We start from the raw sequence: 22847 nt of genomic DNA on the forward strand, positions 1-22847 counted from the left end.
TCTAAAAGCTGTGTGTGTTTTTTCCAGGTGGCTTCTCTTTTTGCTTCTTACATCCTGGGTTACCTTGGTGCAGCCAAGATGCAGTCCATCCTGGTCACTCATATGGTACAGTACATGACTTTTCCAAAATCCTGTAACAGTCAGTCAATCAGTACATCAGTAATAAGAAGGTTTCTATTTCACAATATCTATATATTTATTTGTCAACGCTAGGGGTGTAACGATACTCTCAGCTCACGAGACGAGACACGATATTGGGTTCACGAGAACGAGACGAGACGAGATTTTAAGAAAACTACAATGACAAAAAAATGACTGGACCAACAGACTTTTATTAAACTGAGATGCACTTGCATTTTGAAATGTTTTATTATAACTCTTTACATGCATGATGTAGGCATGGACTTTTAATAAACTTCTTCTTCCACAAATTGAAACTAAAACTAAAATTTATAAAAGTTAAAATAAGATAAATAAAAAAATTAAATTCCCCAGAGGGATTAATGAGACCCCGGAGGTGATGTTTGGTAATCGCTTAGCAACAGTATTGACCGTGATCCGTGATCACATACAGGACAGATTAAACACGGGAGATGCAACTGTGGCCGCCGTCGCTAACTGAACAACATCAGCAGCTGATCAAAACAAAGCAGCATGGCTAATTATCATAAACATAGTGATCTTGAATTAACCGGCATCGCTAGCTGTGCACAGAGTACTTGTAACCAAACAGAGATCGCTAAGTGAACACCTCCTGCAGCAGCAGCACATACACGCTGTACTGCTACAGAGCTAACTGTTAGCCTGTTAGCAATTTGCAGACTCCGGCTCTGCAGCTGGGAGAGACTGCTGCAGGAGGACTGCGCCACTTAGATTCGTTCTTACTCTTCTTAACGAGCCTCTGCGACATCATTCTGGCTGCTTGCTGCTTCCCCTCCTTTTCTTCCCCCTCTTCTTTTCATTTTACTGCCCCCAAAGGTCACAAATAGTTTGATAACTCACAAATCTCGCAAGACTAATTTTTAACGCAACTTTAATCTTGCAAGATCTCGTGGCACGAGATCTCGTCACACCCCTAGTCAACGCTGCATCATGTGGTGGCAGCTCTTTTGCATGATTTGATTCAACACTGAAATTAATTACACTCAAGTAGCTACTGAGCTACTGAGACAGAGATGCAACAAAAGGATTAAAAATGCAGAATGGAAAGATGCAAATTACCAAACTGTGTGTGTGAGACTTTAAAAGACAGAGTGAAGAGAGAAAGCACTTCAAAGGAAGCAAATGTTAACCTGAGTAGAGGTTTTAGGTGTTTCACAAAGACATGGTTCAGTGGGTTGATGTATCACAAATGTACATTAACTTTCACTGTGTGTGAGGATTATGTGTTGTGCCCAACACAAGCGAAAGTCTTTCCAGCTCCTGTCCTCTGAACTGTAATGTGCTCTGCCTCGGCTCTCCTTATCTCTCTCTGCTCCTCGGCCAGAAGAATTTCATGAGCCGCAAGGACAACACCAGCCGAGACAGGGATGACTTTCCTTAGCATTAACCATGCCGATGCGCGTGCACGACTGCCTTTTCAGCATGAAGGAGGGAAGATATGTGGGCAACTTGGCTCGCCCTGCCAAGGACAAAAGTATATCTGCGTGGATGTATAAAGATGTGCGTGCGTGCGTGTGTTGTTCTGGCCGTCCATCCCTCTCCTCCACATTCTTTTTCCCTAATCCCCTCAGCATGCCAGGCTGTTAGCCAGGGCCTGTGCGCTCCACAGATAAGGAGAAGGCCCTTTGTGGTAAGATGGTGGAGATTTGTGTCAGAGGAAGGCATATGCCTCTGCATAATTTATAGAGCTTGGCAATATGACTTTGGCTTTGTGTAAACAGACACAAAACCAAGCATGTGTGTCTTCTGTGACCTACAGTGTTGTTAATGAGCCTGTGCAGTGACTCTTGTTAGAGGACATACGAACATGTAGGACTGCAAATATAACCATTTTTTAAAATCAAATAATCCATAAATTCTTCAGCTAATACAGATCAGAGAGGCTTTATTGTCATCCATCTATGTATGCAGTGCAGAACAAAATTGTGTTTCCATGGTTCCCAGTGCAAAACAAAAACCCCATCTAGATACAAAACGGGTACATATAGTGCCATATTAAACATGGTGCAATAATAGAAAATAGGGTTGTCACAATACTAAAATTTTCAACTCGATACCGATACTCAGGAAAATATTCGATACTCGATACCATTTTTGATACCACAAGGATAAAAACAAAGACCCCAAAATTTAACATAAATATTTTTTATTAACAAGAAAAATGCAACATGTAAAAATTAACAGAACCACAGGTTAAATATTTATAATAAAAAACAGTTGGGCAAAAAGAAACTGCAACTATGATAACAAGCTTCAGAGACGCGATACTTTTGAAAATGAGTATCGTATCCGGATACAACGTTTTTTTTTTTTTGAGTATCGATACTTTTGACAACCCTAATAGAAAAATATAAATATAAGTAGCAAATGTAAAGCGAAAAGACATTTTGGGTCCCTGAGGGTATTATTCTACAAATAGAGCCAATTGCACATCACAATCTCAATTCTCATATCCCAAGGTGACTTTTTAAATCCCCAAGATGTTCAATTTACAATGATAGTAAAGAGAGAAAACAGCCAGTCTACGCAATTCAATAGCTGGATTTTTTTTTTTTTTTTTTTACAATTTTTTCAAAGTAAAACCAAATGTCATGTTAATATTCGCCTGTTCAGGTGGTCCTCTATGATGGCAAACTGAATGTCTCTTGGTTTTTGAAAAATTGAAATATGAAAGTTTTTAAAAGTTGGGAAACACTCAATAAATAAACTAATAAAAGATTAATTCTTAATGAAAATACTAGTTTATTGCAGCCCCGATTCATTATCAAAACGAAGCTGGCTCTAAATGCCATTTTTCTACTTTATTGCAAATTAGTTGAGCTACTCCACAATCTTCCCACGTACACCCCGGGTTATAAGTGCCCCTGGTTGGAAATCACTGCCCTACTGTCTACATAATGCAATGAGTGGTGCATTATTTCACTCTTCACTGTAGGATTAAGCATCAAGAGTTCACTGAATAGGATTATATTTTGCTCGTGGCTGTGTATTGAGAGTTTAATGCCTTGGTTTAAATCTCTGGAGTGTCTTCAACAACATTATCACCCAGAAAGACTTATCATTGACATTTAATACAATGTATCCCAGACCACCCTCCTGCTATAGAGCTGAAGCAGTGTTTTGTGACTATGGAGTATTTTTCTGAGGCCACTGGAAAGTTACAGAAGCTGGCTGTTGGACCTCTGAGGTCACTGTCCAGCTCATATGTTTATTGTTTCTAATGTCATGGACAGATCATGCACATCAGGCTGATGAATGACGGCTCCTCTCCTATTTATTTTCATCCTGCAGATCACTCTCGGTGTCTGCTTTGTTCTGATGTTTGGCAACTCCATGTTGCTCACGTCCTTCTACGCCTCCTCGCTTGTCTCCATCTGGGTGAGTTGGATTTTTAAAGTCCAATATACTGCATGAACAATCATTGAATGTGCTGAGATTTATTGAGTTCATCAGGATACGTGAAATTTGGTAAGTTGCCCTCTGCTAAAAATGTGTTTTCCTATGTTTATGTCCCCTGAAATGTTAGACCTTGAATCTATTGATTTTGTATTTTTGCAAAGTTTGACACTAGAGAGGTGTTTTCACATTTCTCTGCTGAAGAGGAAGTTTTAATGCATAAATCTGACATTCACATGTGACCTCGGAAAGCTACATTTGGTATGTCACAACTTCAAAAGCCCTAAAAGAAACCTGAAACCTCCTGGACAGAATAGACTTGTCAGTACAGGGTGTGAAAACACTCTTTAACATTGCAGCAGATATTAATAAATGTTTCACAACCAGAAGCACTGTGTCAGCAGCTGCCAGTTACAAGCTAACAAGCCACAAGAGGCTAACTACCATTCTGATAACACTGATTGTGGTGGGATACAGACTTCCCATCTGAGTCTGGATGCTCAAACATGTATGGCTGAAACGCTTTGATATTTCTGTGGAAAACAGAAACAGTCAACCTAGGGTGAGCAGCAGTGGTGATCCGGGCCTTGGCCAGATCTAAGGAGGAAAAGAGTAGATGTGCTTCAAGCCCCTTTTCGGGGTTTTGTTTATTTTTTTCATATTTTATTTAAGAAAACTATGTCAAACAAAATCATAGCACAGTATTTTTGCATACTTGAAAACTTGTCTGGAGGCGGACTTTATTTTCTGTGTCTAGTCGGTCTAAAAAAACATACATGTGTTAGAGTAATTTGTATTGCAGGGGAAAATGGACTGAAAATACAAATGGTTGTTGAGATAATATGTGTGTTGGATTATTTAATTTGTTGCTTTGTGGTTTTTAATTCTGGTCAGCTTTGGTAATTTTTTTTCCTTCTTTTTCCAGGCAATCATTGCTTTGAGGGATCGATTTGCTCAAGTCTTCAAACCTGGCATCGTCACCTGGGTAATGTAGACATTTGGGGAGTGTGAAATTCTGTGCGTATAAAATAACAATTTGGCCGTTGTTGCAGCCCTATAGACTTTACTTCTCCTTCTACACATAATTTTGCCACTGTCTTGTAGAGCAGTGGTTCTCCCTTTTTGAGCCGCGACCCCCAATTTAACATGCATGTTGTCCGTGACCCCCCCCACCCCCTTGTAGGCTGGCCATTTCCTTCACATCAAAAAGGAGGACACTTTGCATACATGGGACAAGCAAGCAGATATTTGTTTGGTATGATCCGGTTTTAAGCAGAGTTGTACTCCCATTAGCTCGATGCTTGTCAGTGCTAGCATCTCTCTGGATAGCTGCTTTGCCTGGTGGTAGCAACTGTCAACACATGGCTAATTTCAATATTCAAATTAGCCATGTGTTGATAGGTCAAGACATGAAAATGTAACCAATGAAATTACTTATTTTGACATAGCTTTTTTGACACACATTTTTAGCCAATAAGTATTATACTAACAAGGTGGACCTTTTTTGTTATTTTCTTAAAAGGAGGACAAATGAGTGTCCAGGCTGCACCTGCAGCCGGACAGGGCATTTAAAAGCACGGATGGCCACCCTACCCTCTTGTCTCTTCAGTTTTACTGGCTTCAAGCTTTCGTTTACTAGCACTTCAGAGCAAATGAAACACTGTGGATATTCTGTGGTATTTTTGTCATGCATGAAAAGCCATACTTCAAGAAGTGGGGCTGATATTTACGGAGCCTCGCCGGTGTCGGCACCACTGCCCTCTGTTTCTCGGCTGGTGGTCCCGTTAAGCTTTCTGCTGGTAGACCTTTGGGACCCGTGCTGCTGCTGCTTACCAAAGTCTGGAGCTTTGCAGCCATCGCTCCATTTTTCCACCATCAGTTATAGCTAGCTGTGTTAAAGCAACAACGCGCCAGTTTTTTTTCTTTTTGTTTGTTTATTTTTTCCGCTGTGCTCACTGAACAGAATCTCACACGCACAGTTCAGATCAAACAAACTCAGTTGATATGACGAATTTTGGACAAATAAGCAGACAACTAAAACATCTCCCTGTCTGAAATTATGTAACTTAATATTAATTTTGTGCATTTATATATTTTTTCCAAAATGATTTGGCGACCCCAAGAAATCATCTCACGACCCCAATTGGGGTCGGGACCCCAAGTTTGAGAATGGCTGTTGTAGAGGAAGTAACCAAATATGGCATGTATAACATGTTTAAATTCAGTGTTGTGTAAAAGTAACAGCTAACAGGCTATGATGCAGTCTTAATTTTGGATCAGTTGGTTTGTTCTCACTTGGATTAACAATAGAGCTAAAAGAGGTTTGACGTTGGAACTGGCTGAATTTTCTGGCCGCTGTGTCCAGTCAACAACAGCCTACCTGGCTTTCTCCCAACTCCACAGAGCACCTTGAGGCTTTGATTACAGGTTCCCGACTGAGTTGTGTGTGTGTATGTGTGTGTACATGTCAGCCTGTCAGTGTGTATCTCTTCTCCCTCCTCAGGTCATGCAGGGTTTGGCTTGGGTCGGCTCCACAGTTCTGCTCAAATTCATGCTGTCCACAGTCCTTTGTGCCTCAGATGATGTAAGCTACAGATAGTAAAAAAACCTGCTAATATTCAGCTTGAATATGTGTAAAGGAGATTATATGTTTTTGATATGATAACATTTTTGACACAACATCACAGTAATGACTACAAAGGTTTCACTAGTTTAAATTTTATTTTCATGTCTTTATACAGAAATATTTAATAGTTGCTCAACAAAATAATGAAAAATGTTGCGGATCAATAAATATAAGTGTTTCACAATACACACCACTCCACACAAAAAGTAGATGCCAAGGTTAAGATTGGCTTTCAGAAGTCATTTTTTTTATTTCCACTGAGAAAAAAGTAAAAAGAAAACAAAGTCATACTGAACAATTAGAGATGGAAATTTGTCTCTAATATATATTTTTTGTGTTCTTCTCTTTCCCAGGCTCACATCAGTGGTCTGATCAAGTCTAAATTCACCAGCTACAAGGACTTCCACACTCTGATGTACACGTGTGCTGCAGAATTTGACTTCATGGAGTTAGAGGTGAAGTCTGTTTTTTGATCAAAATCTGTCCCTCTAGCATTTTTCGTCCTGTTGACTTTGTGCGCTGAAGCTTCACTCATTAAAATGCAAGTCTCAGGTGGTTTTGTGAAAAAAAAACAAAAAAAAACCCCAACATTTGTTTTTATCAGAAAACAAGACAAGCCTGCTGGTTTGTATCAGAAATGCTGGTATTTTCTCACAGTGGGGCTCAGTGCCGAGGGGGACAGATCTGTGCTCTGAATTTAACAGGAACTAGAAACCTGACAGCAGAATCTGGCAGCTCACTCTCGGTTGATTCTGTGATACACAGCCTCCTGGTTTAATATTTGTGTGCACACGTTGCGACTGAATAAAGAGGGTTAGAGTAGAGTGCACATTATTGAATTTCTTACCTAACGTCGCTCTCTGTCTCTCTCCCTCAGACTCCTGTACGTTACCTCAAGACGTTGCTGCTGCCTATCAACATGCTGGTGGTTGCTCTCATCGCTTGGAGGGTGAGTCTTCTTATAGACTTGGACCAGACCTCAGACAAACACAAACAAATCTGATCTCCCAACCAACCAACCAACATGTAGCTGCAGAGTCTGGCTGCAAAGCATAAAGAGCAGGGATGGGCAACTGGAGGCCCGGGGGCCGCATACGGCCCGCACCCTCACTTGGAGTGGCCCTAAGTAGAACTACATGCATTTGAGCATGAAATCTTAAAAGCTCAGTGTAAAAATGCACAAAATTACTTCTTGCTATTAATGTTGGTCTGCTGTTCTTGCACTGAAAAAGAAAGAAATCACAGTAAGTGGTTATTTTTTATTTGCTTTTGTATTCCTAGTTATACTGTTATACATGCATTTGAGCATGAAATATGTTAAGTTACTGCACTGTAAACAAATAGACACAAAATAAACAAATAGACACAAAATGACCAGAAAAGACACAAAATAAACAAAGAAAAGACACAAAATGACCAAAAAAGACACAAAATGAACAAAAAAGACAAAATGAACAAAAAAAGACACAAAATGACCAGAAAAGACACTAAATGAACAAAAAAAGACACAAAATGCACAAAAAAAGACACAAAAAGACAAAAACACGCCAAAAAATCCCGCCAGTGTTACTCTATGGAGAGGCTTGAGTGATGACATCATCAAAAAAAGACACAAAATGAACATAAAAAGACACAAAATGACCCAAAATGACCAAAAACATGAAATCTTAAAAGTGCAGTGTAAAAATGCACAAAATTAATTCTTGCAATTAATGTTGGTCTGCTGTTCTTGCACTGAAAAAAAAAGAAATCACAGTAAGTGGTTATTTTTTATTTGCTTCAAACCTTTTGTGTTCCTGTTTATACTGTTATACATGCATTTGAGCATGAAATATGTTAAGTTACTGTACTGGAAACATTTAAAATTGCATTTTCATAATAACTGGTTAAGCGCACGGTCCTATATGTGGCCATGTGGTAGTGTCCATGAAAAACTGTGAATTGCCCATCCCTGATAAAGAGGATCTGTGTGTGGTTAAATCCCAGTCAGTATATTTCTGAGCCTGGGTCCCTTGCAGAAGAGTATTTCTTCCCTTTTTTATTTCTTATCCCCTATTCTAGATTTTTTTCTTGACATTTGCAGTTTATTTTTTATTTGCTCTTTCTATGTTTATTATTATTATTATTATTATGCACCAAGGCAATTTCCTTCTATGTGAAAACCTCTTCTTAGCTTTTACCAAAACTTTCAACCACATCTCATTGCCTTCTACTGCACTACACTGTGCTGTCATGACAAGCTGCACAAAGCAGTCATAAAAAGGGTCACAGGAACACCTGACTCAATAACACTCAGTAATTCATCGACATGCACACTTGCATCAAAATATGCAAAAAAAATCCCATTTTTATAGTACAGAAAGTGTTGAAGGAAAACCAGGAGGACTAGAAATGAGTTCAGCAAACATTAGAAGCATATACGCAGGTGCAGTTTGTTGCACATGGGTTTGAGCAGGACGGCCTAATGTTAAACTCCAACAAGAAAAAGAAAGAGAGGAAAAATTCCTTTAAACAGTGTCCATTTCCTGAAATAATAATCTCATTTCGCACTGTATCTTTATACCCGTCTTTCTGTAGATGGAGGGTGTAAGTCATCTTTTCCATAGAGCGTAGGTAGGTTGACAGTGCCCATAAAAAGGTCCACAGTGGGAGGGTTTCTCTGAAGCCAGCATTTGGTAATATCTTTTTCACTTGCTGCCATAAAAATCTTCAGTAGGTAGGTATCACTTTTACAAAACCCTTCAGGAATATTTCCAAGACACAGAGAGAGAAATGACACATCAGTACTGAAACCCAGTATCCCTGATAATAAACGTCCCACTTTCTCCCAAAAAGGCTGAACATGTGGACAATGCCAGTTTGTGGGTATGATCCACTAGAACTGATCCATACTCCCTCAGGCAAAGAGCACTGGGTCCTACTGGATTTGGATTTGTACTTATGGGTTATAAATAGGGCCGGGACTTTAACGCATTAATTAAGATTAATTAATTACACAAAAATCAACACGTTAAAAAAATTGACGCATTTTAATCACACTTTTTTTTGCACCGCGGAACGTTTCTCGCTGGATGAGTTTCAGGCGGACCAATTATACTGGAGCACCAACTAGCGTTCATGAGTTAAGACAACAAACCACAGTGAACATGAAGGAAGAAGCTGATGAGAGCGCTTTGGTTGGCCCCGTGGATGATGGGACATTTAGTTACAAAAAATCCACGGATGGAAGCGTCAGTAAGAGCATGGTTGTGTTGCTATGCAACAAGGATTTCACATATCACCGCAGCACATCGAGCCTCAAGTATCACCTCAATGCAAAACATATAGCAGCTAGCGGCTAGTGTGGTAGGTAGCGTGGTTTGTGTTTTACTTAAAAAACCAAAAGTATTATAGTTTACAGAAGTTCTACCTACCTATAGGCTACCTGAATTCATGAAATGTACTATATTTCTAAATATGCTATTGCTACACTTAATGGCAAAAATTGCACTGGTCTGTTGGACTTGAACAAAAATATTATTATTTTTAGAAATATTATAAAAATATTTTTGTTGCTTAAGCTTATGTATTCAGTCACTATTCAATGGTATACTGAAAATCCATGTGAAAAAAATTACTTCTCGCTGTTCTCAGGTCAAATATTTATATGCGATTAAAATGCGATTAATTTCGATTAATTAATTACAAAGCCTCTAATTAATTAGATACATTTTTTTAATTGAGTCCCGGCCCTAGTTATAAAGAACCACATCAAAAATCCTTCCAGATAAAAAAATTGTTCTCTGAAGAAATACAGACATACAGGGTGTGATGAATCATAACCTTTACCTCATGAACAGCAGATGTAGTGTACTAAAACACTCCACTGACATGCAGTCTTGTACAAACAGCACATACCCTCCCAAAAAGCAATACTGTTTACACATTCAAACATTCATTCACATACAACCAAAAATTCCCACAGTCTTTAGTGAGAAAGGTTACAATCAGCATGAATTCCCAGGAAAAATGACTCTGCAGTAGTCACAGGTACTTGGCGGCCCCAGCTTTGACTGTCTGTAATGAAAATATGACACGCGAGCGGACACGCTTATTTTTTCCGCTTTTCTGGCAGGATGTGCCCAGAAAGCATGGAGGCCAGTTAAAATGTCACACTGATTACTTCTTTTTTTTTTTTTTTTTTTTTTTACCTACTCAGTCTCTCTTTCAAACTCATGTCATCTCATCCGTTTCCTTCCAAGCAGTGCTCAAACATCGCTCAAATTAGTCGATACAGAGACTTTTACAAGACTGAAAAGAAGCAACCTGCATAACATTTTCCCTGGCTTCAAACCTGTTTCCCTCTGTGATGTGATGTGACCTGATGTGACCCCACTACAACAGAAAACACAGAAAATACAGAAAAGCATACTTGACCGGGAAAGGAAACTATCTCTTATTTTAGTGGGTTTCCCCATGTCTATAACATCTGCATATATGTGCTAATTTTGTGTGTAAATAGTTAAGTCTCCCAGATATGTAGCCACACCTCCTCATGTATTGTCATCCTTGTGTCTTTTTCCCTCATGCTGCCTTTTATAAATGAACCCATAAGAACCCATACCCAGTAATCCTTAAAGGAAAATTATGGGGGATATACCACAGACCAAGTGGACCACATAGAACACATTTATGATGTTTTAAAAAAAAAAATTCTACCCCTAAATGTCAAAGATCTGTGATGTGACATACACGTTACATTGGGCATTTATGTTTATGATATTTTTTATTTTAAAATAAAAAACTAGACACATTTTCTGCTTACAGAAACATAAATTTGACCTTTCTCTGCATCTCCACAACATTTATCAAAATTATGACATTAACAGTGCTGTTTAACAACAAATTATTTTTCAGATTTGTTTTTAAGTAACAAAATAAGATTAAATCAATAATAAAAACAAATAACAATTTGCCTTTTTGTTTGCATCTCCACAATATATATCAAAATTGTGACTTTAATTTATTCAGGAAATATGGTCAGAACAAGTTAGACGGATTAGAATTGTTAAATGGGTTTAAACTCGGAGCAAAAATAAGCTTTTTGAAATTGGCTGCTTTTTCACATTTCTGTTTCACTTCACAAGTCACTTCTTGTCAAAGTCACATGACCACCACTCCAGGATTTTGAGTATACGTCGTTTAGGGATTTAATGAGTTAATGTTAAGCATAAAGCTGAATATGGGAGATTATAGAAGATTTAAAGTGTTTGTTACACGGGTGTCACCATGGGTTCTTATGGGTTAAGTTAATGTTCATTTTGCCTATGGCCACTTTGGTACATCTATAAATATTCATGTCGTTTTTGGGAGGTTTTCAGAAGGAAAAACAACACATCTTGTAGTAAAATGCAACACAAAATAACAGTCGAATATACGAATAACACATCTTCTCTCTTTTTAAAGAGAAAAAAAGTCTTTTGTATAGTTTGCAAGAGATTTTGTACATATGTGAGAATATGTCAGGTCTGACATGCATGCATTTTTACCTCTGAGGTGAACTGATGCATATAGGAGGAGGGTTTTGTAAATCTTAATTATACTCTCATAGTGGTGGTCTTATTTGCTTTGCATGGGAAGTATAGTTGACATTTACATGTGTTTGTTTAAGCTTTGAGAAAGGAGAAACAGCATGTCTTATTCCTGATTCCTGAAAGATTATTTATATATATATATGTAGTTGTAATTTGGGCAGGGGGGGATCAGAGAAAAGAGATATTTAAGGAACTGCTCTTTATGTAGTCTAATCTCATTACGCCTTGCCCACGCTAAGCTAAGAATACATAAGTCGATTTGACAAAGCATGCTATGCAGTACATGAGCAAGCTGTTTGGAGGCTCTGCTCCCACAGCGCACTATTTGTTGGAAACATGACATTTGAAGGGATCTCCTGTGCATTTTCTTCAAACTGTTTTCACTTTTCAGACTTTCCAAGATATAGTCCGGTTCCTGAGGGACGGAGGGAAGACATCTGTCAAACCTGACGATGTGGATGAAGCTGCAGGGTGAGCGTCCTGAGGCCTCTTCGCTGGTTTTGTTGCGCATATTAACTGAATCACTCTATCAATTACCAGCAGTTTAGTAATGTTATCAAAGCTTTAAACCAGTCAATATCTTGGTGAATAATTCAAGCTTTTTCAAGCACTTGCACATGATTTCGTCCCAAGTTTATTTAAGACTGTCTGTTTTGTGTTTCAGGTCTGAAATCGCTGCAAAAGGAGAGGTGAGAAAAAATATTTTTCACATCCTTTATCTTATTGTTAAGCACAGGCACAAGCTTTATCTTATAACACCTCAGAGTGAACTCGTTGGCCTTTTTTGCTGCATCATTCCATTTCTCTAAATCTGTTTTATTTGATTAGATTCCTCCAGTGCAGTAACGTCTGCTCATGTCCCTAAGTGATTTTCATCCCTTTTCTCATTACTAAGAAATGAAAGGCAGCTTCCCTTCTGCTCTGAAATCTCACTGTGCTGCATTTTGTCAGCTCTCTCTCAGCTGCCTCATGTCATTTTTCTGTAATATCCCTCCCAGGGCAGGAAGGCGTTCAGATGTTCATCCACCAGCCATAGTGTGTGGAAGTTTTCCAGAGTTTCTCAGATAATTGCTTTAATGTTTCTGTATGGCTCAATGAGTAGCACTGCGGAGCCCGGAGGGTGTTCTCACTCCTCACAGGGAAAGATCAAAGCATCTTGCAAATGTCATTACACAGTCCGTCCGGCAAATGAAGCTTTTCTTTAGAGTTCAGGTTTAAATTGGAGGGGAGCTGCCTCAAAAGAGACCACAGCGTCGCTTACAGCAGGGCTACAACTTATCAATTCATGTGCCTAATGCTGGGCTTACACCAAACGGTTTCCACAGTCCCAGACTAAAAACTGAAAGTCTTTAGTAAATCTAGGAGTTTTACTGGAGTCACGGCGCTCCCGTCATCTCAGTGGTTAAGTTTAAGGTAGTAATCTGCTCTGTTTCATATCAGTCTTTTCCTCGTCTTGGGTTTGGATCATATCAAACGTGTTTGATATTATCTCAAGTCTCAGTGACGTAACACAATCAACAACCAATAGATGAGCGGGGCAAAGGTCCCCGGTTCCAGACCAGCCAGTAAAACCACTTCCACAGGAAAAAGGAACATCACAATAATGCTAGTAAGCTCAGTCCTAAATAAAAATATAGTGATGTCATATATTTACGGCCACAAGCTGGATTTTGGGGGCGCTGTTTCTTAGTAAAGAGAACAGTAAGGAGACCCAGTTAAAATGTATAAATAAATGTAGGCCTATACATAAATAAGTAATAAATAATCGATAATTAATGTATGATTAACTAAATGAGATTTGAAAGAGCTGATAAATATAACTATTTAATTAAACACATAATTAAATAGGGCATAAATGTGTATGTCATGAATTCATTTATGAATTTTCCTTTCCTCTATTCTTACATTTACATTTACATTTAGTCATTTAGCAGACGCTTTTATCCAAAGCGACTTACAGGAAGAGTAAAAAGCAAACAATCAAGGTATATTCTTCCTTATATCTATTTTTACTGTAAAATAGTCAACTTTTCATGTCAGACAAACAGAAACCCTATTTCAGCTTTGTGAGGGGGCATTTTGTGGCGTCTTCTCTTCTTTTTATTGTTTTTTTTGTTGTTTTTTTTCAACACAAACCACTGCACACACTAGAACAGCTGGAACCAAAGTTTTTACTAAGAGATGATGAGGAAAAAACTTGCATGGTAGGTAAAAAAGAGAATGAATCTAGTTGTAGTCTTGTAAATAGTGACCCTGAAAGATTGACGGTCTTTGTAGAATCTCAGTGTGAGACTAGGCTGGGACTAAAAACTTTAAACACTTGTCTTTAGATGTGAGCAGGTGTGAGCTGATAGTTTGCCAGGAGTCTTTTCCAAATCTTCTGGTGTATAGGTAGCATAAGTTGTGGCAGTTGCATTTTAAATCAGCATACAGTCTTACCTTAACCCATTTAAGCCTAAAACGCCTGGAAAAAATGCCTGTAAAACCTCTGGGCGATTTTAAAATAACCCCCTAAAACCTGAAGTTTTTCTGTAAATTCAACAGAAGTGTCAACGCTTCCTACTAAATAATAGATTTTTCAGCCTCTGTAGCAGATAGAAATGAAATTCAAAAAGTATTTGAGAGCTTATAGCTGTTATATCTGAGCTCCCTCCGCTATAGTCGTCTTCCACCATGATTTCAAAGTTCTGGAAAAGTCCCATGATGCATGATGCACATGTATCCTGATGCATTTCATTGGACAAGAGACCGAAAATAGGTGGAAAAAAACTACAAATACTACAAAACAACGTATCCACTTTCCCGGCTTTAATGGTAGAATTACGCAACAGCGCCCCCGGTTTTAATGGTAGAAATGCGGTAATGCTTTCCCGGCTTAAATGGGTTAATACAAGATGTATCCATTTATGATGCAGAATCCAAAATGTCCTGATGTTGAATCTCAGTTAATCTGATGTCATGATCATCCATTCTACTGCTCACCAGTTATCTCCCATGTTGTGCTTGCAAAGAGAAAAACATTATCCAAGGTACAGGGCAAGCAACGGGTCACATTAAGACCTTAGTCCACCCCTTTAAAACCTCTGCATTGTTTCAAAACCAACTCTCAAAACCTGAGGGTTTTCTGAAAAACTGCACAGAATGTCAACGTTTCCTGAATAATTTATATCTCAGCCTCTGTAGCAGTCAGAGACATGAAATAAAAATAATTTGAAAGCTCAAACTCTAGGCTTTAACTGTAGAGAACTGCCCTTGTCCTAAAATTCATTAGAAATGTTTTTTTTTTTAATCTATGAACATCATTAAAACATACATGAGGAATTATCAAATTTCTCAGCTCTCTGTAGCACATGAATTATGAAATAAAAACCATCGGAGAGATTAAATCCTTGGCTTGAATTGATAATCACTGCCTTTGCCCTAAAAAGACTGTTTTTTAAAATATCAATAAATAACAGCAAACAAATATTGAAAAATGTATTACATGGTGTGGCCCTGAAAGAAAAAAGTGACAGCCATATTTTCAATAAAACGAACTGCCAGTAGTTTGTTCACAGTGTGCCCCTTTTGCCTTCCGCACATGTATTTCAGCCAACCCTGTAGCATTTCATCGGTTACATGTCTTAAAAATGATGAGATCATGTAAAAACACAAACGTCTCTCTCTGTCTTAAAGGTATACACACAGAAACATTGCATCCAGACTTAATAGGTTAAGTCTGAATATTTATGCCTTATTTATCTATTAACATATATGCTTTTCTTGTTTACTATGTGTACATATCAGAAATAATCTGGGAAAATTCCTATCAAAATCTCAAAGACATCTTCAAATACCTTGTTTTATCAGATCAACACTCCAAAAAACCCACACATATTTAAGGGTATAAAATTGAGAAATTGAGCTAATTTTAAAGTTGGCAAGTAGAGTTTTTGATCACTAGTAGCTCTGGAAGAAGCAGTGAGCCAACAAAGATTAAGAAAAAGAACTGCAAACTAGTAAACAAGCTTAGGCCATGAAAAACTTCAAATTTAACAAAATAACTTTTTTTGCTTTTTATTTCTGTATCTGGGAGTAATACTTTCTGCAAGTTTGTTAGGCATTTGTTGATGATAACTGATATTTAAAAAGTATTTATTGATATCATCATAATATTACACATGATAATATTTCCCTTTTATGCGCTTTCTTTTTGTAATGTAGTTCTGGTTACAGACTCTTTCTCCTCCTCCCTACACTCAATTTTGAGCGTAATTAGTTTGCTAAAAAAAGAGAAAAACGTACAATAAACCAAGAGAATAGATTGAGAATAGATTTACAAAAAAACGAACTTTATCAGTTTGAACATTAAATATATTATCTTTGTACACTGTTTTTAGTTGAATATATGTCACAAAGGATGAACAAATATTTATTATATTCTGTTTTATTTGAATTTTAATAACATCTTCACTTTTTTGGAATTGAGATGAATACACAATCCATCTTGGTCAGACACACTTTTTTCCTTTTTACTTGATACATGACATAATTATGAGAATGGTACTCTTAATTTATTATCTTACAGCACTGCAAAATACTAAACGGTATGAATCTAATAATAAACCTGTTTCAGTGCCGCATCGGTGTAAATCCAGCTGCAATTCAAACGTGTTTGGATGAAACAGTCTGCTGTCTTTATTTTTAACCGTCTCTGCTGCTGAGGAAATTGGTCACAGTTTCTAGTAGGGTTGTCATGATACTAAAATTTTCAACTCGATATGTTACTGAGGAAAATATTCGATACTCGATACCATTTTCGATACCACAAGGATAAAAACAAAGACCTCAAAATTTTACAGAAATATTTTTATTAACAAGAAAAATGCAACATGTAAAAATGAACAGAACCACAGGTTAAATATTAATAATAATCCGGATACAACGCTTTAGTATCGATACTTTTTTGAGTATTGATACTTTTGACAACCCTAGTTTCTAGCAGATTATCTGTCTTTTATATTTCCTCCGTACCTTCTTATCAGTTTTTAATCAGACTGTGTGTGAACCAAGGTTATTATAGTTAACGAAAACTAACGAAATAACGAAAACTAGAATTGAAAAAACATATTTGTTAACTGAAATAAAAATAAAAATGAGAGTTTTTAAAAAAACGATAACTAACTGAAACTGTATTATGAGGTTACAAAACTAACTAAAATTACAGTGAAAATATCCTTAGTTTTCATCTTTGTCAACTTTTTTCATACGTAAACCTTTTTGGTTGATATGAAATCTATTTTTATCTATCTGGTTTTATGACTTAATAAACTTATTGGGGCTGAGATGGATCAGACAAAGGAAATAAAAGAAAAATTTATCGTGACCTTTCTGAATCTTAAAACCCAACAAATACCCCATTACAAAAAAACTAAAACTAACACGAAAACTAATAAAAACGTAACTAAAACTACGCATTTTCCCAAAAATAAAATCTAATTAAAACTAGCAAACTCACTCTGAAAACTAATTAAAACTAACTGAATTTAAAAACAAAAAATGACAACGAAATTAAAACTAAAACTAATGAAAAATCCAAAACTATTATAACCTTGGTGTGAACTCGTCTCTGTGTAGCTGGTGTACCACAGTCTGCAGCTGGTGGCGTTTGCCGTCCTGGCCGTCCTCATCATGCGTCTGAAGCTCTTCCTGACGCCCCACATGTGCATCATGGCCTCGCTCATCTGCTCCAAACAGGTAACGGTAAAATAACATGCAGTGAAAACAGGTATTTGTTTTCTCAATGCCGTAGTGTCAAACAAAGTTTCTTCTCCACTTAAATGGCATGTGCATGCTGCAGTTTGTTAAGCACACACTGTGTCTGTCAATAATGCTCTCTTTCTCCCCCTGGTGGTTCTGTCAGTTGTTTGGCTGGATCGGGGAGAGGTTTAAACACCAGGTTGCAGTGTTTGCAGTGATGGGCATCATGGCTGTACAGGGAGTGGCCAACCTGCAGGCCCAGTGGGGGATCATTGGAGAGTTTAGCAACCTGCCCCAGGAGGAACTGCTGGACTGGATCCAGGACAACACCCGTCCTGGTGAGTGCACACATGTTCTTAATATAATAAGTTTGGTAATCGATTTTAAAATCTTACTGCTGGTCTACAAAGCACTGAATGGTCTCGGACCAAATTACATGCTTGATCTGCTACCTCTCTACGAAGCATCCAGACCCCTTAAGTCAGACCTGGGCATTGGGCGTGAGGTTACCCAGAAATTAGAAATCAATACAACCGCAGTGCTTTTTTTTGAAGGCGGTTTACATACCCCCCTACAAAGACTGGACTCTTTAACTGATAGTTCACAAGATTTATTCAAAAATCGTAGCTCCATGAACATAAAAAAAATAAGACATTCCTTGGTCACCTTGTGAATCCACCGTAAGAGCTAACAAACATTAGCATTAGCACTTGAGCAAACAAGCACTTTTACTACAGTTAAGACAACAAATATAGCCACTAATATATATGACAGAAGAAAATAAACTTTAACAAACCTTGTGTCCTGTCAGCCAGCCACTATAGAAGCCTTTTTCATATTTTATATCAACTTTATATGAATTACGGCGCACTCGTTATTATTTACCGTTCGTTTTTCATTTTTACTGTTCTACCTGTTATTTCCTGTCACTACCTTTCAAAATAAAAGCACCCGTTTCACACTGGATGGCGCCTTTTCAAAATAAAAGCATCACAACATTGTAAAACACCTAGAAAATTTACAAACATGGAAAAACAAGCTCAATAATACAAATATAACAATAGGAACCTTGCTAAAGGTCATTTACAGTTATAAATGGAAAAGTGATATAGTGATTGAAGTATTTACTACTTTTTACTGCTATATTTGATTTACTCCACAATAACAGTCTTATCATAACATGTATTCTTATCAGTAGCAGCTCAAAACCAGATAATTTACTGTATTTTATAAAGTGATTAAATTGATATTAAGCAGAATTTAGTTTCGAGTTTTGGTCCGGCCCCCGCAACCTTCGTGGTATTGGTCATGTGGCCCCTTGGGTAAATTAATTGCTCACCCCTGCCTTAGGTCATCTGGAACTGGCTTGTTGCGTGTCCCAAGAACAAGAACTAAGCGGGGTGAGGCAGCTTTCAGTTATTATGCTCCTCACCTGTGGAACAAAATACCTGTAGATCTGAGGTCTGCCCAAACGGTCAGCTCCTTTAAATCAGGACTAAAAACACTATTGTTTACTGCAGCGTACTCTTAACTTTAACACTTATCTGCTGTACTCTACTGCCCTTACTTTTAACTATGCAATGTTTGACTTGTGCTTTTTTTTATAATTGTATCTATTTTCTTATCCTGCTGTATCTTATTTTATCTTATATGTATTTTTATTTCTATTTCCCTGTTTTAATTGACTGTTTTTACTGTTTTCAATTGTGTCTTGCTGTTTTTAATGTTTATGTAAAGCACTTTGAATTACCTTGTGTTGAACTGTGCTATACAAATAAACTTGCCTTGCCTTGCCTTGCCTAATCACAAAGTCCTATCTTTCTCTATTGTCCCTGTCTTTCAGCATTTTAATTGCTGAAGGAACAAAAGACTTGCTTCTGTGTTGACTGTTTAAATTGTTTAGTTTATTGTTGTTTAGTATTTTCCATGGCTGTAGTACGATGTTTTATTATTCAATGTAAAGCAAAAATACATGTGATATTAGTTCTCCACACCACAGAAAAATGTTATTAAACAACCAGCCAAATTTGAATCACAAAAAATATATAAAGTGTAAAAAATTAGCTTTTAAAATGGTGAAAAAATGATGTTGTTTTCTGCATGAAGTTCCTCACAACCACCTGTAGACAATAATGTTTTTTTTTTGTCTGATTCCAAAAATCATTCACATATTACATTACATGTTTTCGGCTATTATTTTATAACTAAAATGTGTTTTCATACAAATCTGTGTGAATGATTTCACTTTCACCAGATTTAAGTAGAAATTCATGAAGAAACAAGAACTGGAAGGATGTAAATACTAAACAACATTCCCATTTCATCCTCTCTTTTTTTGTACTATTTTTTTCTTGTGTGTGACTGATGCAGATTCTGTGTTTGCTGGGGCCATGCCCACCATGGCCAGCGTGAAGCTTTCCACAGGTCGGCCCATAGTCAACCACCCCCACTATGAAGACGCTGGTCTGAGGTCAGTGGAACTCACAGCAGCACAACTGCTGTCATGCTCGGATCAGAGACACAATGACTGTTTAAAAAACAATTCATATTTGACTAGAGGCAGTTTCCAATTTCTACGTCTCTTCATGTAAATCCTGTCTCTTTTTCTGACATGTGGCTTTCCCCTGCTGGATACATTATCCAGCAGGAAATGACACATTAAAAACTATCTTCAAACCCAGTCAACAAATTAGAAATTACTTGTTATCCAAGCTTCTTATGTTGTCTCACGAAATATTCATAGTAAGATTAAAATTCAGACATCAAAGCAAGTACATTTTTCTTGAAATGACGTGCATAAAGCATTTCCAAACATGTCTGAACTATGGGAACATGAAACAGGTTCAAGGCCAGCAGAGAGGATGTAATCCAAATATTTGCATGTTCAAAGTTCTGCGTAAAGAAACAGAGCATTGTGGGTAATTCAGTTCTCATTCCCATAACTCTGTGTATGGTTTGTAACGTCTATGATATTTGTTTCTTGCATGTATTTACTTTTACATCATTACCTCTGCCACAAAGGTTAGGTTGTCAGCAGGATTACAGTAAAACTACTGGCCTGGATTTCATGAAATTTTTTAAACAGACACAACTTTTACATTTTTTAAGATGCAGCACAGCTTTGGTGGAGGTCTGCGCTCTCCGAGTGCCCTTCTACTTTTGTATTATTTTCTTTTTTGAGTGCTATAGTTCTGCATCATAGGTGAAGACCTATGATAAGGACCAATTCAAAGTATCACTGCATTACAAGTAAAGGAGTGAGAATATGGAATAACTGCAGCGATGAAATGAAATCATGCACAACAATTAAGTTAAAAAGGCTGATGAAAAATGATATGCTAAAAAAGTATAGGTCGCAAACTGGATGAGGACGTTCTTGTAACTGCCTTCAGTGTTTTGTTTTGTTGTTGTTTGTTTGTTCGTTTGTTTTCTTTGCAGGAGTAATAGAAATTCTCAGATCTAAGTTGTTTGATATACTATGGTTGACTAATAAGAAAATAAGTAAATAAATAAATAATAATAATAATACATATTTATTTGACATTAAGTGGCTATATATAGAGATAACATTTTTTATTTTGAAGTGTTGAGTATCAGGGGATAGGCCTAGATAAGTATTTTATACTTCAGCCTACTCCCTTTTTTTTTTGGACCAAAATGATAACAGGAAATGCGTAGTGAATATTAAGTTAACTGGTTCTTATTTTGATCTTATTACTTAGACGGGGCAGATGCATGTATATGTACAGGTCTATATATACTGTATGTGTGTAAATGTTTATATGTTTATGTACATCCGTTTAATGGTGCCTATGTAAGTATGTGTATGACCCTATGACCTAGCCTACGCTGTTGTAGTTTATGTTTGTTTATTTTTTCGGTGTCGAAAAGAAGAATTAATAAAAAAATAAAAATAAAAAAACGTTGTTCTCCGGTGTAATTGATTGTATTGTGTTATTTGCAGGGAGAGAACCAAGCTGGTCTACTCCATGTACAGCCGCATGTCTGGAGAAACAGTAAAGACGAACCTAATGAAGCTGGGAGTAGACTTCTTTGTCCTTGAGGATTCCTGGTGCACCAGGCGAACCAGGTACCTCACACAAGCAATTTGATTTGGGGTATTTGCTTTTATCCAGAGAGTATTACAATAGGCAAATTAATTAAGTTAAAATGCAAATAGTTTCCGTTTTTTCACTTTCTCTCTTTTCTCCTTTCTTCTCAGACCTGGGTGCAGCATGCCAGAGATCTGGGACATTGAGGACCCCCAAAATATTGGTAAAACCCCACTCTGCACCCACATGTCCAGGAGCTCACGACCCCACTTCACCACAGTCTTTTCCAATGACATTTACAAAGTCCTCAAAGTCCCTAAAGCTACCAAAGATCTCAGATAACACCGTGGGACGGATTGGTTCAGCACCAAACTTGTTCTTTCCACCACTTTTTTTTTAACAGGTTTTGATCAGTCACTGCCATTGCTGCTTTTTTCTCAAACCCCCACAGTTCCCCCTTTTTTGTGGTGCTCTGATTCAGTCGAGCGGTGGACTAATAATAGGTTGGACACGCCAAAACAATTTCCCGTGAGTCTCTCCACTCTTGGTGCGCTCTCACTTCTCTGTATTCTTGACTTATAGGAACTCCTTGTTGCCCATGTTCTGCAAATCAACTTTACTGCTGCATCTTTTTCAACCAGTGATGTTCCCATTACGCCCATTGGTGCCCAAGTGAAAGCCAAAAGGTGTTGTAGCTCCTCATTTAATTTGTTGCATTGGTTCTGTTATATAGAATCTTTAGTTTAAGACACATTGTCCTCAAAGAGATGCTGTTCATGAATCAGTGTTGTTTCTTATTGTATAAATTTCATTTTCTTTGACTATCGCTTAAGAAGTACATTTTGTCTGGTTGGATCAATCGATGATGTCCACATACTGTGAAGCAATACCCTTTGCAAACTTGATAAAAGCTGGCTTCTTCTATTGTTATGCACAGTGTTGATCTCTGAAAAGATTTTTCAGTAGTACACTATTTTTATAATTTATTTGTGTGAGTATTTTTATGCAAACTTCAAGTTGTTGAGACGTTTTCTTTAGAAGCTAACAATGTTTTAAGAGTATTTGGAATCACAGGGGGAAAATCTCTTTTTGTTTTTGGAAGCCTTTAAGATATTTTTACTACATATCATTCGGCCTACATGGAATTCAGTCAAAAAGATTTTTTAACTGAAATTCACATTGTAGTACATCTTTCATGCTTAATTCAGTTATAAGCAGCCAAAACAAGTAGACTTCCTCTAACTGTGCCCTGTTACAACTTTTTTGTAAATACCCCAACACTTCTTTTGTAAAATACCA

At 37.3% G+C, this 22847-nt stretch overlaps 1 protein-coding gene across 1 annotated transcript in view; it reads left to right on the forward strand.

Annotated features, from left to right (window-relative positions):
* The window catches only part of dpy19l1l (dpy-19-like 1, like (H. sapiens)), a 40772-nt gene extending 18079 nt beyond the window's left edge, over window positions 1-22693 (forward strand). Inside the window, exons 10-22 of the mRNA XM_059338952.1 lie at window positions 28-105; window positions 3454-3540; window positions 4484-4543; window positions 6062-6142; window positions 6538-6639; window positions 7062-7133; window positions 12149-12228; window positions 12422-12446; window positions 17374-17493; window positions 17660-17834; window positions 19867-19966; window positions 21461-21586; window positions 21719-22693. Of these exons, the coding sequence (XP_059194935.1) occupies window positions 28-105; window positions 3454-3540; window positions 4484-4543; window positions 6062-6142; window positions 6538-6639; window positions 7062-7133; window positions 12149-12228; window positions 12422-12446; window positions 17374-17493; window positions 17660-17834; window positions 19867-19966; window positions 21461-21586; window positions 21719-21890 (1278 nt within the window). The 3' untranslated portion in view covers window positions 21891-22693. The remainder of the gene's footprint in view (window positions 1-27; window positions 106-3453; window positions 3541-4483; window positions 4544-6061; window positions 6143-6537; window positions 6640-7061; window positions 7134-12148; window positions 12229-12421; window positions 12447-17373; window positions 17494-17659; window positions 17835-19866; window positions 19967-21460; window positions 21587-21718) is intronic.
* Window positions 22694-22847: the final 154 nt, after the last annotated feature.

This window comes from Centropristis striata, chromosome 8 (assembly GCF_030273125.1).
Source record: "Centropristis striata isolate RG_2023a ecotype Rhode Island chromosome 8, C.striata_1.0, whole genome shotgun sequence".
Taxonomy (NCBI): Eukaryota; Metazoa; Chordata; class Actinopteri; order Perciformes; family Serranidae; genus Centropristis; species Centropristis striata.